The sequence below is a fragment of the Euleptes europaea genome, chromosome 3, assembly GCF_029931775.1.
Source record: "Euleptes europaea isolate rEulEur1 chromosome 3, rEulEur1.hap1, whole genome shotgun sequence".
In the NCBI taxonomy this organism is placed as follows: domain Eukaryota; kingdom Metazoa; phylum Chordata; class Lepidosauria; order Squamata; family Sphaerodactylidae; genus Euleptes; species Euleptes europaea.
Window position 1 is genome coordinate 58,480,349 of NC_079314.1, and position 15,195 is coordinate 58,495,543.

The window sequence follows — 15,195 nt, forward strand, 5'->3', positions numbered from 1 at the left end:
CCAAAACATCTTATTGACTTTGCCAATAAACTAACCCCAAAGATGGTCACAAGAAGGATGATTTATACAGAAGTATTATGCCACTTTACAGAATACGTTTGATATTTTTATACGATATTTGTATACAAGAGCTCAAATTTGTGATTAACATTTTTTTCTTTGTAATTGTTAATACCTGTTGGCAGTTTTGCCCTATATTAAGAAGTACAAGACTTTATTGGTTAATTGTATATAAAAATAATATAGATATAAAATTAGGCTAAGCATATTAATTGAAGTGGCACAGTCTATTCATTTTGGAATTTTGGATTTATACCCTTTGTTCCTTTTAATTGATGATAATTAATGTTCCAATGGATCATCTAGAACATTTGTGGGCTTGGGGGAGGGCCATTTCCTTCGTTGTGGATTTTGTACAAGAATATATATCCATCTAGTGCATTTTTATCCTGTCCTTCATGCAAGGAGCTCAGAGTGGTACACATGGTTTTCCCATGCCAGTTTTATCCTCACAGCAACTCTGTGAAGTAGGTTAAGAAGAAGAAGAAGAGTTAATTTTTTATATGCCAACTTTCTCTACCACTTAAGGGAGACTCAAATCGGCTTACAGTCACCTTTTCTTCCCCTCCCCACAACAGACACCCTGTGAGGTAGGTGGGGCTGAGAGAACTCTAACATAGCTGTAACTTGCCCAAGGTTACCCAGCTGGCTTTGTGTGTAGGAGAGGGGAAACAAATCCAGTTCCCCAGATTAGCCTCCTCTGCTCATGTGGGAGAATGGGGAATCAAACCCGGTTCTTCAGGTCAGACTCCACCGCTCCAAACCACCACTCTTAACCACTACACCACAGAGACTCTTAAGCAGAGAAGAGGGAGACTGGACACCGAGTGAGCTTCATGGGTGTGTGGGGATTTGAACCCTAGTCTCACAGATGCTAGCCAAGCCATTACACCACACTGGCCCTCCAGTTATTTATCTATTGATCACCACTTTTTGTATCCTGATCTTCCTCCAAGGAGCTCAGGGACACTTACATGGTTGTTCTCCTCCATTTTCTCCTTGCAACAAATCTGAATCCACAACGAGAGAGAGAAATACCTCAAGGTCATCCTATGAGTACTATGGCAGAGTAGGATTATAAGAAATATGGAGGAGGGACAGACAACACCATAATTTTGCATTTGCAGAGAGAATGTGGAGTTCAGGTGGGAAGGAGGGATGCTTAACTGGTCTCGTGCCGATCGATTCTGTCCTCCAAATCCTTACAAACTTCCAAGACCGGGTTTTTCCCACAGCTGGGCTCATTTCAGTTTCATCCCACCCCCAGGTTCTTTCCTCAAAATGACCCCTTTGACCACTCTATTAGACTGGTAAGGGAAATATAAGGAATGTCTAGTTCTGCACACAAGAATTAGGTTCATGAGATAATCAAATTTTGTCTTACTTCTGCATATTCTCAGTTGGCGGATCTGACCCTTGGGCAAGGCGTAATGTTTCATGGTCATCATGTGATTTCCCAGCTTGAAGGTATCCAGGTGCAATAATTGAGTCTGGAGGCAGAAATATATCTGGGCAGGCAGGAAGAGCAACTGGAAGATGCAACTCTGAGAAGACATTCAATGGGGGGAAGGAATTAGATTGTTAGAGCAGTAAATGCTTCTCATTTCAAGAACTGCAATAAAACCAAAAACCACAGCATTCATACCTTGCTGTTTCTTCTTCTTACTTTCTTTATGACATTTATATCCTGTTCTTCTTTTAGAAAGCTTGAAGGAGATTACTTGAGCCTTCCAGTGGCATCCCATTGCAGCAGTTACTATGGTGTCGCTATACAGGTTGGGCATTTCTGGACCATTCATTGGGCCCCACTCTATCTCATGCATTTCATCTGACTGCAGAAGATTTGCAGTGAATAGCACGACTGGGTAGAGGAGAGGTTTGTGAAGTGGGTGGTACTGCCCCCTGCTGGGCAGTGGGATTATCCAGAGAGCGCCAAGAGGTAAAGGTGCCGCAGGGAGGTGTTAGAGGTGGGCCCACTTAGTTCACTTATTTATTACTGACCAGGCTTGAGCCTAGATACTGGCAAATGGTGCTCCATGTTTTTGCCTCTGTATAGTGCTGAACTCCGGTGGAAACTATTGGAATTTTTAGTAAATGTGCCACCAGAGCTGTAGTCACCATGAATGTTTTTGTCTCTCTGTCAATTTTCAAGTTTTTTGCTGGTAAGTCCTTAACATAATAATATTGAGTGTGGTATTTATTTTCTTGTGTTCTCAGTTACTGAACCAGTTGATTATGAAGTACGCTTTTTAGCTATATATGTGCTATTTTTGCCACACTCTGCCCAATACTAATATTTCTAGGTTACATATAGATTTAAAATTCCTCAATAACTGTCTTCAAAAATGAAAAAAAAAACCACTTTTTAAAAGGAAAAATGTAAATGGAAAATGTGGGTAACTGAGGGAAAATGTAGGGTAAAAATAATATTCTGCCAATTAGAGGGAAAATTATGGTAAATAGATATAAATACTGGGGGGAAATTTGGGTATATTTTTGGCAAAAAATAAAAAAAAATCAGACAAACCTTTATAAAGAAAGTTTAGTTCAGAGTACTGTTTTGCATAAGTCACCACATGATATAATTAAGACATTTCCTCCCAGCAGCAATTCAGTGCAAAGATGCATAAATGAAATGGCTGAAAATGTGGAAGATACATTGTGTGGCATACTAAGAACAACAGCTGGATGAGTCAACTTTGCTAGTGTCGGGGGCTGGAAGCCTTCCCCAACTCAGCTCAATCTGGGGAAGACAGCTAGAGCCAGAGGAGAGGCTCTGCTCACCTCAATCTGGTGTTCCTGGAGCTGGCAACGGACAGGCCCTGGGCCTTTGCTGGAAGCTCAAACGCCAATCCATAGAAAAGTCAGGAGGCATGCAAAGAGGCAGCTGCAGCAGTCATGGGCCTGGCAGAATGGCTCTGGATGGCATCAGGCAGAGCTGCCCACCTCAAGACCAAGGAAGCCTGGGGCTGGCCAAGCAAATGCCTGATGGGGCTGGAGTGTTCAGTGGGATCTGGGATGGAGACAGGGCAGTCGTCTGGGGCCAGGAGGGTGCTGGAGTCCCTTGGCAGCACATTGTGAGCCAAGCAGGAGGTGAGAGATCCTGTGGGGGTCTGGGCACAGAAGCTAGAGTGAGCCAGAGGTGGGAGAGTGCAGGGCTGGAGAAGCCCAGGTTGTGTGTGAGAGATATCGGGGGGAGCCTGGGAAGGAGGAACTGGCAGTTTGGGGAGGGAAAGGATTGTGAATCCCCAATCTTTGTACCCTTTCATGAGAACTCTGGAGTGAAGGGGACTGGACCTGAATGGGCTGGGGGAGGGATTAAAGGAAACTTTGGATGATGAACCCATGAGTGACCAGGAGGATATGTGAGCTATACTCTGACCAGTAGGCCACAGAGTGTGAAAGAGAGAGCCTTGGAGTGAGCCCAACAGAAAGGGGTGAAACCACATGACTTAGCCTTCCTCTCCTTTTCCCAATTCTGAGGCCAAAGGGCATCTAAGACCCAGGTATAGAAGATGGGAACCCTATGGCAGGATGGTAGGGTTGCCAATCCCCAGGTACTAGCTGGAGATTTCCTGCTATTTCAACTGATCTCCAGCCAATAGAGATCAGTTCACCTGGAGAAAATGGCTGCTTGGGCAATTGAAGTTCCTCCCCTCTCCAAACCCCACCTTCCCCAGGCTCTGCTCAAAAAACCTCACACTGGTGGTGAAGAAGGACCTGGCAACTCTACAGGATGGGGAAAGTCCTCACAGCCAGGTAATGAATTTCTGCTTCTTGCTTATGTGTGCTTTATAAAAGATGAAAGTTTGGCTCACGAGTTATTTGCAAGGCAACTGAGAACAGATACTAAAGAGGAGTAAATACTTTGTGTTGTTGAGCAGTTCTTCGAAGACAAGGAAATTTCACTTACTAACATACATGCTTGTGCAACTGACTGGTTGCTACCATGTTGCTTACTTGAAAAAAGCAGTGCCGTATGTCTTTAGCATTCACTGTGTCATTCACTGCCAACATCTGGTTGCAAAAGACCTCAGTGACTGCCTGCACAACACATTATACACTGTTGTTACTGCAGTGAATAACATTAAAGCCCATGCTTTCAATGATTGACTATTCCGGAAGCTCTGTGTTGAGAACTGAAAAGGAAATGTGAATGAGCCATAGTGTAGCCATTTCAGTTGTTAGTAGTGATTTGGACCCCCTTCTGTGAACCCAGATGAAATTTGAAATTTTCCTGTCAGAATGATGAAAATTCTGAACATTTGCTGCTGGAAGAGTTAGAAATTATGTCCTTGTCCCATTAATTTCAGTAAACTTAAGATGGCTTGCACATGACACAAAAGAGCAAAAGAGAGCGTTCAATATTTTATCAGTAGTAAAATCTATGGGAACATAGCCCTTCAGTTCAGGGCAAACAAGACGTAGTATTACTTTCCAGTTTTGACCCATTGTTTCATAGAATCAATGAGCAAAACTATTATGAGATCTGCCAGTAGAGGGTGTTCTCCTTCTTTCTTTTCTGCCAGCCACAAAGCCTTTTATTTTTTGTTCATATGTGGCATAGCTTTTATTAACTACAGCAAAGTCCATTTTTAGACATTTCCGAATGCTTAAGTAAGAGAGAAGTCAAGCTGTTCCTTTATTCCCAGATCTCATTACTTAGCAGGGGACCACACACTGCTAAGCTTATTAAGTGATTAGTACAACTTCTCCTGAAAACAGATTCACTTTATTTCAGTGTGTCAAGTTAAAAGCATAATTGAGGCTGTAGAATTTCTAATGATCACACAATTGGTGAAAAAAAATTGCTGTTCAGAAGTATGCACAATGCTAACCACATAGATGGTTTACTGTGCCATCCTAAGCAAAGGACTTCAATGGACTTAAAAGGATGTATCTCTGCCTAGGATGGTGCTGTTAACATCTGTATGCAGCCTGATCATAGGTTTTATTAAATAGTGCATTTTGCTAGACCTGGGAAGATGTTTTCATGAGGAACACATCTCTCTGTCTCTCTGCTCCCTGCAATTGTCTTTGCAGTCTCTTTTGTACCCCTTCCCCACAAAATTCTTCAAAGCCTCCTGTACGTAGAACAAGGCTTCAGACCACGATTCATAGACAGATTTGTACTCTGAACTGATTGGTACACTATGGTCCAAACATACAGTAGAAGGACTTTCAAGTGATGCCATGAATGTGGAAAGATGGAACTGTATGAATAGTTTCAGAGTCTTTCAGCAGAACCAAATCACACTTGCTATTTATTATAAAACTCATCTTAACTACTCGTGGTTGTTCATGAACATTTTCAGTGGTGCGAAAATGTTACTTATTGAGGGCAATTTTATGGCAATTCTTTCAAAAAACATTTCCCTGCCAATTTACATTGTCCTCATTCCTCTGATCAATCTTAGGCAAACTGTATGTGAAGCACTTAAAACAACATCTCCTTAGGTGGGTTAAGGACAACTCCATCGTCGGCCCTGAACAAATTGGCTTTTCCAAAAATAAATCAACTTTAGATCACTGCCTGATTCTTGCCACTCTTGAAGAAAAGTACATGAATTTGGGTAGAAACTTTTTGTCGCCTTCATTGATCTAAAGTCGGCCTTCGACTCTATTAACAGAGATAAACTTTGGTCTAAGCTAACTAAACTAGGAATTGATCCCCGCCTCCTATTTCTTTTAAAAAAACTTCATTCATCTACAACTTGCCAGGTTAAATATTCTCCTAAAGGTGACCTTACTGATAACATTCCTTCGAACAAGGGTGTGAAGCAAGGCTGCATCCTTTCTTCCCTTCTTTTTATTTCTGTCAGACCTTGCTTGCTCTTTAGATTCCATCAACGGCAATCTGCCAAAATTAGGAGGTAAAGCCGTACCTCTTCTTTTATATGCTGATGATTCCGCCATTTTATCCTACTCCAAAATTGGCCTCAAACACTATCTAGGGGCATTTGAAAACTATTGCCATCTAAACCTTCTTAATATCAATTACTCTAAGACTAACATCTTAGTCTTCTCTATGAAGTGGTCCCCCTTCAACTGGCGTATTGGTAAGGCCAAAATACATCAGGTGAAGAGTTTTAAATACTTGGGCATTACCTTCAACTATAATTTGAAATGGGTAGTACACAGAAATAGAGTTATCAAACTAGGGAGAATATCCTTGAGCCAACTGAAGTCATTCTTTTTCTATAAGGGCAACCAATATGTCCCCGCCGCAGTTAAGGTATCCAATTCCAAAATTCTACCTCAGATCTTATACGGTATTCCAATTTGGGTCAATACTTTTAATCACAATTTGGAATCCTTTCAAGCAAACATTTTTAGACAAATTCTGAGTTTCCCGCGATGTGTCTCTTACTATGCAATTTATTCTGAGTTAGGCCAAAATTTGTGCGAAACCAAGGCTTAGCTAATAACAATTTGTTTCTGGCTTAAACTGTATTTCAGAACAGAGTGTGGTTCTCTTTTATCAATGCTGTTGAAAGAACTACATAACACTACCTGGGACCGTATAATTCTGACCAAAATAAAATCTACTGGAGTCTCCCTGGAAGACTTGGCCTCAACTTCCGAGGCTCATATTTTTAAAATTGTTAAGTAACGCTTTTTAGGTATGGAACTACAGAGGCTGTATCCCACTCAACCCCCGGTCTGCTCCTCAGCTGCGCTGGGTCTTATGAACAAAACTGACAGTATTCCCCACTATTTTTATAATTTGGACATCCCTCCCCTTCGTAGAGCCTTCTCTCTTGCCAGGGTAAATGCCTTCCCTTCAAGGATGTTGTATGGAAGGTACCATCAAATCCCAATACAGGAACGGCTTTGTACCTGTGGGTCCAATTCCCTGGATACGATTGATCATATACTGCTTGACTGCCCCCTATATCAAATAGCTCGTGAGAAAAGGCTTAAAAATTGGATACATTCTAAATATTATCTATCCAATAAAGCAAAATGTCAACTCCTATTAAATGATTTTGCTCCAAAGATTACTATGGATGTTGCCAATTTCCTGATGGACATGATGAAAATTCAAAAGCTTGCAACCTTTGATTTTTGAGCTCATTTTATTGATATTAGGTTTTATGATTATTTTGTAACAACTGTAATAATAATTATGCCATTAAAGGTTTCATTGATCATTGGTCACATTGTCCTCATTCTCAATTACCATCACTGGCCATCAGGGAAATCATAAAGTGGCTAATTGATTGGCTACATAGTGTTGTGACATTCCTGTGTGATCAGTGATTGTGTGGGGTTCTCCGTGTGACTAATCCAGGATGAAGGAAGGATCAGCAGAGATTGAGCACAGATGGCACTGAAGCAGCAGCAGCCATGGAAAATGATGGTACCTAGTAGGAGTTTTAAAAGGGAAATATTCTCAAATTTAGTTTTCAGAATTTTTTCTTTTACCGTAATGAAATTTCTGCTTTTGGTGATTTGGATTGGGGCTCCTCACCCCCCCCCCCAAAGGGGCCACCTTTTTATCTACACAATTCATCAACATTCTTCTCAGAATTGGTGATAAGTAACATTTTTAAAAGTTAAAAATAATAATTTGGGTTCTGATTTCAAATCCTGTTTGCTTACTGTGACTAGCTTAGTCTACCCATGATTTAGGCAATATCAAAAACCAGCTCCCTTTAGGTTGTGGGTTCTGACTAAAGACTGTTCCTCTGGGACTATCCACAGAGGTAGGTAACTGCCTCTAGACCCTAAGTGAACTCAAGAGTCCTGATCAATTGCTTCCTAGAATGTATTCCTACTAATGTAAGTGAAGAAGAAAAAGAAGAGTTGGTTTTTATATGCTGACTTTCTCTACCACTTTAGGAAGAATCAAACCGGCTTACAATCACCTTACCTTCCCCGCAACAGACACCTTGTGAGGTAGGTGTGGCTGAGAGAGTGTGACTAGCCCAAGTTGGCTTCATGTGCAGGAGTGGGGAAACCGACCCAGTTCACTAGATTAGCATCCGCCGCTCATTTGGAGGAGCAGGGAATTGAACCCGGTTCTCCAGCTCAGACCCCACCGCTCCAAAATCCTCTGAGATCTGCTCATAGAGGGTGTTCTCTTCTATTTTGTCACGGTCACAAAGCCTTTTTGTTCATATGATGTGTGGTTTGAGGTTAATTGACCTATATGTATGTGCGTGTGTGTGAGAGAGAGAAAGAGAGAGAACTGCTGGTGATCAGAGTAGACAACTCTGACCTTGATAGCTTAAGAGTATAACTTGAAGTATAAAGCAACTTCTTGTGTTCATGCTCCCAATATGTGAGGTGCCTAGGGTTGCCAACCTCCAGGTATTAGATAGAGATCTCCTGCTATTGCAACTGATCTCCAGCCGATAGAGATCAGTTCACCTGGAGAAAATGGCTGCTTTGGCAATTCGACTCTATGGCATTGAAGTCCCCCCCAAACCCCGCCCTCATCAGGTTCTGCCCCAAAAACCTCCAGGTATTTCCCAACCCGGAGCTGGCAGCCCTAGGGGTGCCTCATCCCATAAACTACCATCTGATGAGATCAGGCTAGCCTGGGCTATCCAGATCATGGCCCCCTATGAATGAATGACCTCCAAAACATCTTATCCTTAACAGCCTTGCTCAGGACTTGCAAACTGAGGTCTGTTGCTTCCTTGATTGAGTCAATGCATCCCATGCTGGGTCTTTTCCTGTTACCAAGTAAGAAGTTTATATATTTTTGCTCTCATATTTACAATATCTGGCCAGGGTATTTCAGTAAGTTGGGAAGCTTTCTCTGAAAAACAGGTGTGCCTAATTGGCGAAGTGGAGAATGAATGCTTTGTGACTGAAGGATTTTTGTCTTATTGAAAGTTGTGCAAGAAGAAAATAATTGAACCCTGAGGGAGCAATGGTGTCAAGCCCCAGAGGGCTGATAGTTTAGTCAGATCTAGAATTCATACATGTCACTCAAAGTGCTTCTGAACTTCTCCCCAGTGGTTGCTGTGCATGTCTGAAATACAGACAGGATGTCTTAAATTTGAGTATATCAAGATGCTAAAGCAATTGCTGGCTGTGCCAGAAAATGAATGGAAAGCTGCATTTCAGCCATCCTGCAATTTTGGTGTCATCTGTGAATAAGTACATTTTATTGGAATTGCATCTGTAGACCTTCAACTGAAGGCTGCCAAGCCCCTGATGCAAGTGGGGGGTCCCATAAAGCAGAAAAAATTAAAAACTTTTAGTGACACTGGCTGTCTGCCCTCCTTGAGCTATCTGCCTATCATTGAGCTATCTACCCTCATTTCCAGGTTTTCCCTGGAAGTGATGTCATGCCGGTGAAACCACCTCCCACGATGTCTCCACCCCCAACCCTCCCGCTGATTCCCAGGACTGGCCTGGCACAACCCTAGCACTCCCCATAGATTTATTCCTATTTCTGACTTTTTTTGCACAGATACAGCAAAATGGAAGACAGTTTCTAAGTACACACTTGCTTGCACCATTAATCCTGCAGGAGAGAAACAGAGCAACTGGTGTCACTAAAACAAAAATAAACAAAAAGCACTAAAGTTGTCTGAAATCTCTCTCTGTTAACAGTTATTTTGTCCCACCATTTCTCCAAAAAGCTCAGGGTGGTAATTATAGGTCTCCTGCTTTCCATTTTATCTTTACAACAACCCTGTGAAGCAGGTTAGGATTTGAGGGAATTAATAGGAATTTGAATGTGAGTCTCCTCAGTCCTAGTCCAACACTGTAAACACTACACAACACTGCCTCTCAAGCTTGATGCAATCATATGTACAATTGTGACTCTGTGCGGTGTAATGCTTATGGGGTCCGACTGGAATCTGGAAGAGTGAGGTTCAAATTCCCAGAAGCTTGCTGGGCCAGTAACACTTTGGGCCAGTGACACCTTTGCAGCCTAAGCTACCTCACAGGATTGTTGTGAGGATAAAATGGAGGCGAAAGGAACAATGTAAGCAGCTTTAGCAGCCAGCAACTCAAGACAGACTCTCACCCACTTCTTTAAAAATCCTTTCATGGAATGTGGCGGGCTGGGTATCCAGGATTGGGTAGTCAGATGTGGTTGAGTTTCGTATTCAATTTTTGATAATATTATTACAAGAGACCTGGGTTTTGGATGATGCGTATCTTTTGGGGCATATATCCTTTATGGAAAAAGCATCAAAAGGGGCAAACGAAGAAGAAGAGTTGGTTTGTATATGCCGACTTTCTCTACCATTTAAGGAAGAATCAAACTGGCTTACAATCACCTTCCCTTCCCCTCCCCACAACAGACACCCTGTGAGGTAGGTGGGGCTGAGAGAGTGACTAGCCCAAGGTCACCCAGTTGGCTTCATGTGTAGGAGTGGGGAAACAAATCCAGTTCACCAGATTAGTGTACATCGCACATGTGGAGGAGTGGGGAATCAAACCCGGTTCTCCAGATCAGAGTCCACTGCTCCAAACCACCACTCTTAACCACTACACCATGCTGGAGGTCGCCCCAAAGCTGGTCTTTCATGTTCGATTTCAAATGCTCTGCAATTTGACAGAGTAGAGCTTCTTGAATCTTCTTCTTAATGCTAGCTATCTGGAGTTTAATGCATGTTCCCTTATTTTGGTGACAGTTTATATTCTCCCCAATCTAAATAAAATGCTTTTAAACCAGTTCTGGTCCCAGCTAGAGAATTTAATAGATAGACTGATTAGCCTCTACCCTAGGGCAAAAATCCTGATGGCAGGCAATTTCAGTGCCCATATTGGGAAGAAGGATGAATTATGGCTGGCTTCAGAGGGACTCAGTGGGACGATGAAGTGAAAGATTTGGGTTATTTTTATGGAAGATGATCTAAGGATGAAAAAATTAATCCTGCTAGCTTGAAGTTCTTGGATTTTGTTATTAATAACAAGATGATTGCTTTAAATGGCTGGGCAGGTATCAATTAAATAGAAGGGTATACTTTCTTTTTGAACAGAGGTGTGAACCTGATTGTTTTTAGTCTCTCCCAATTTAATTCCATGCAATATGAAATTGCAAGTTGAAATTTATTATGGAAGTGATCATCTGTTGCTTGGAATTGAAGGAGACTTTGGGGTCTTGCCACTGGCCCATGAAGTCCCCCTTTATCAAGAGGGAAATTTACTGAACTCACCCCCTTGGTCTACCCATGTGAAAGCAAGAGCTGCTGCTCTTTTTGAAACTCCTGAGGTGGGCAAAAGCCCACCAATCCACCGGACTGACAGGTCTTTTTAAACTGAAATATGGCTTCTGTTGCTGGGAACTTCCATGTTTGCCAGAATGAGGAGTGAGACAAACACCTTCTCCCCTCATTGATTCAGTCAAAAAACATGCAACTCCTTATTGCTGCATTTCAGTGAGGAAAATGAAATTGAAGAGATGTTCATATGACTTCCATGCAATGTGCATAGGCTTGCCTACTTCACATTGGGAAGTTCCTGGAGATTTGAGGGTGGAGCCTTGGAGAAGGCGACATTTGGGGAGGGATCTCAGCAAGGTCTAATTCCATACAGTCCACCCTTTGGAGCACCCATTTTCTCCAGGGGAATCAGATGTAATTCTGGAGATCAGATGTGATTCTGGGAATTCTCCAGCCCCCCCGCCCCCCAAGGCTGGCAACCCTAAATGTGTGGTTTGGCTGTTAGCTTTCTCTTAAAAGGTGGCTTAAATGTTCAGCTTTTTGCTTCTCCTTGCCACTACACAAACCTGCATATCCAAATTTTAACATTTTTCAAATTCTTAATTACAATAGTCCCACCAGTGTTTAATGTGGACAGACCACAACCCCAGTAAGATAAACCTTCTTGCTACATTTTTCTGTGACATAAACGAGTAAATGCCAGATGAGTAGCTGTGTTAGTCCATAGAAGAAAAATAGAACAGGAGTGCAGCAGCACCTGGAAGAGTAATAGCATTTATACCAACCAGCAAAGTTTTGTGAGTTAGAGATTACATCTTCAGATGTATAGGGGCATAAATACATCAGGCCAAAGGCCACCACCAAGCAGACTTCAGCCTTCTTGATCACACTATCATTGTTTTTGTAACATATGCTAGATAGCTTATTATATTGCTTTGATACTTCACGCCCTTATGTAAATGGACATATGAATGAATATGTACACATGTTATGGAGAAAGAAGACAGCAACCTTAAAACTAAAAAATAATGCTTTAACAAGATTCTCTTTCATATGCTCTTTATTTATTTAGCACAAAGTTGTTTTTCCTTGTGAAAGCCTACAACTGTCATATTTAAATAAACCTCCAGGTACTAGCTGGAGATCTCCTGCTGATAGAGATCAGTTCACCTGGACAAAATGCCCGCTTTGGCCGTTGGACTCAATGGCATTGAAGTCCCTCCCCTCCCCAAACCCTGCCCTCAGGCTCTGTCCTAAAAACCTCCCGCCGCTGGCGAAGAGGGACCTGGAAACTCTACTGATGAAGTGAGCTGTGACACAAATAAAGTTGCTAAACTCCAGATGAGGTCTGGAGTTCTCCCAGAATTACAACTGATCCCCAGACAATAGAGATAAGTTCCCTTGGAGGAAATGACATCAATTCTAAGTAAAATCCCTCTCCATATTCCTTCCTCCACTGGCACCCCCCCCCCCCAAATCTCCAGGAATTTCTCAGGCTGGAGTTGGCAAACCCTACTCACAAAAGCTTATTCTGGCATAAATTCTGCCAGTCTCTAAGGTGCTGCTGGGCTCCTGGTTTATAAATGAAGACATAATTACTAAGAATTCCCACACGCAGCATAGAACTGTCCTCAAGAATAGAAAGCACACTTTCAGCATCTCAGCTATAGGGATTAACTAGCCATATTAACAGGATTAATCACTGAAATAAAAATTCCTTGTGCTGTATTAGCTACCCTCTTAACCACAAGTTCAAGACCGAAAATATTTTTCTGCTACACACAATGAATGTTTCACTCTTTTTACACTGGCATGGCAGTAGCATGTTCTATTCAGATATCTGAGACACCTGTCCAACCCACAAATGTGTGTAGAAGAGTGCTGCAGCATGATTCATTACCCTTAACCCCTTGCAAACATCAGCCACATTATGAGTCACATCATTAACATATTAAGTGTTCTTTGACTGCTAGATTCTTCTCCTTTTATTGCTTACACTTTTAAACCACCTTATTTCATAAACTCTGAATGAATTTACAACTTATCCATGACTTTACAAAGGACTACGATGCTCTTGATGTTTGGAGACATGATACTCACAGGAAGGAATCCCTCTCCCCATCACTGTTGATGCCCCACACCCGATTACCTCCTTATTGCTCAGTGAGGGGCTAGGAGAATCACGGGAAGAATCATATTCCCCCCCCCTTGCCAAGCTTGGCACTGCTCCAGGCTCCTCTATCACTGCTGCTGAGTCCAGGACGGATGCAGCATCTGCACATATGTAAACAATGCAAATGTATTTGGGGGGGATTTAACCCCACCATATGTTTTATTGTTGATTTCAGATTTGAAGAAAAATCTGTTTGGCATCAGTGTGGCCCTGATCTGTGGATTTAGGTATCCACAGATAGGGGTCACACATCGCTATTAGATCTATAGATGTGCAGGCTTTATATAACCATGCATTTGAAACAACAAGAAATTAAAAATGCTTGGTACTATTGTTTTTTAAAAACTGGAACAGAATGAGAAGAACTACATGGCTGCATCAAAGTATATTTATTTTTCCAACCACGCTGACCAGGACATTTAAAAAGCTTAACATACCAGTCAAATTGCCTCCTGAATAAACCAACTGTTCTAAGCCACAGTTCTGTAATTCTCCATGGTTTTCAAAGTGGTTAGGATATAATAAAACCAGAAAAACCATCAATTAAGAGAGAAACTCCAGACCACTCGGAAATGATGATAGGGCACAAGCTTATGAGAAGGCAAAGGCTATTTGCCCAATAATCTTTGCATTTCTAGAAGCTTCTGTGCTATCAACATTTCTGAGTGATTTGTAATTTCCTTCTTAAATGAAGAGTATTTTTTTTTCTGGCTTTCTCATATGATCGTATTAAATAATTATTTTAAAACAATAGAGTTTCTCTCTTCCATTTCTCATCTGAGGATTATCAGATAGGACAGAAATGTCCAAGCTTGTAGCTTCACAGTACAATCATAAGTACAGTTACACCCTTCTAAATCAGATTCCAACTTACTTAGAAGGGCGTCACTCTATTTAGGATTGCATTCAGTATACTAGTAGAAAAGAGCAAGAGTCCAGTAGCACCTTAAAGACTAACAAAATTTCTGGCAGGGTATGAGCTTTCATGAGCCACAGCTCACTTCTTCAGATCTCTTGCTCTTTTGTATTGCTACTGATAGCCTAACACGGCTACCCATCATGATCTAACTCAGTATACTAGTTAAGTGGGCTACAAGGCATGCCAAGCACATGGTGGCCTTTCAGCAATGTAGAAATATACACATAATAGTTTACATATAGGTGGACATGTATGTTTAGAGTGTGGAACCGAATTAAAATTCCTTCTGAGTTCATAGAGTGTAGCGCTCAGTGTGTGATCTTGGGTAAGTTATTGTTGGTGAAGTCTATACAGACCTTCAAAATTATATCGGCTGCATGGTGTTAGACCTATTGCCTCCACCCCAAACCTCAGCCCCTACAGTGGAAAGTTTTACAAAACCTTAAATGTATGCTAAGATGTGGTTAAGATGGTAGCTAATACACACATACCTATTCCATGTGAGACCCATGAACAAGCACACAAAGCCTATTTTTACACTCCACAACTTTGTACATATAGGTTCCCAATGCAGGTTGTACTTCCATAGTCTTTCCTGGTTTCCATTAGTCCATAATAGAGCTGATGGAGTAAAAACGTGTTTTTCTTTAAGGAACCATAAGGGTCCATATTTGTACTACCTAGATGTAGGGTTCCCAACACTGCCTCGACAAATGCCAGAATATTTTGGAGGAGTTGTCTGGGGATGGTAAAGTTTGGATAGGATGCAATGTCACTTCCAGGTGATGCACCAGGCTACCTCACCTGGAATCATAGAGTCGGAGGGACCATCAGGGTCATCTAGTCCAACCCCCTGCACAATGCAGGAAATTCACAACTACCTCCCCCCACACCCCCAGTGACCA

At 41.8% G+C, this 15,195-nt stretch overlaps 1 protein-coding gene across 1 annotated transcript in view; it reads right to left on the reverse strand.

The window, feature by feature from the left end:
* CPED1 (cadherin like and PC-esterase domain containing 1) overlaps positions 1 to 15,195 on the reverse strand; it is a 105,751-nt gene that overhangs the window by 53,241 nt on the left and 37,315 nt on the right. Inside the window, exon 5 of the mRNA XM_056846691.1 lies at positions 1,445 to 1,604. Within this exon, the coding sequence (XP_056702669.1) occupies positions 1,445 to 1,604 (160 nt within the window). The remainder of the gene's footprint in view (positions 1 to 1,444; positions 1,605 to 15,195) is intronic.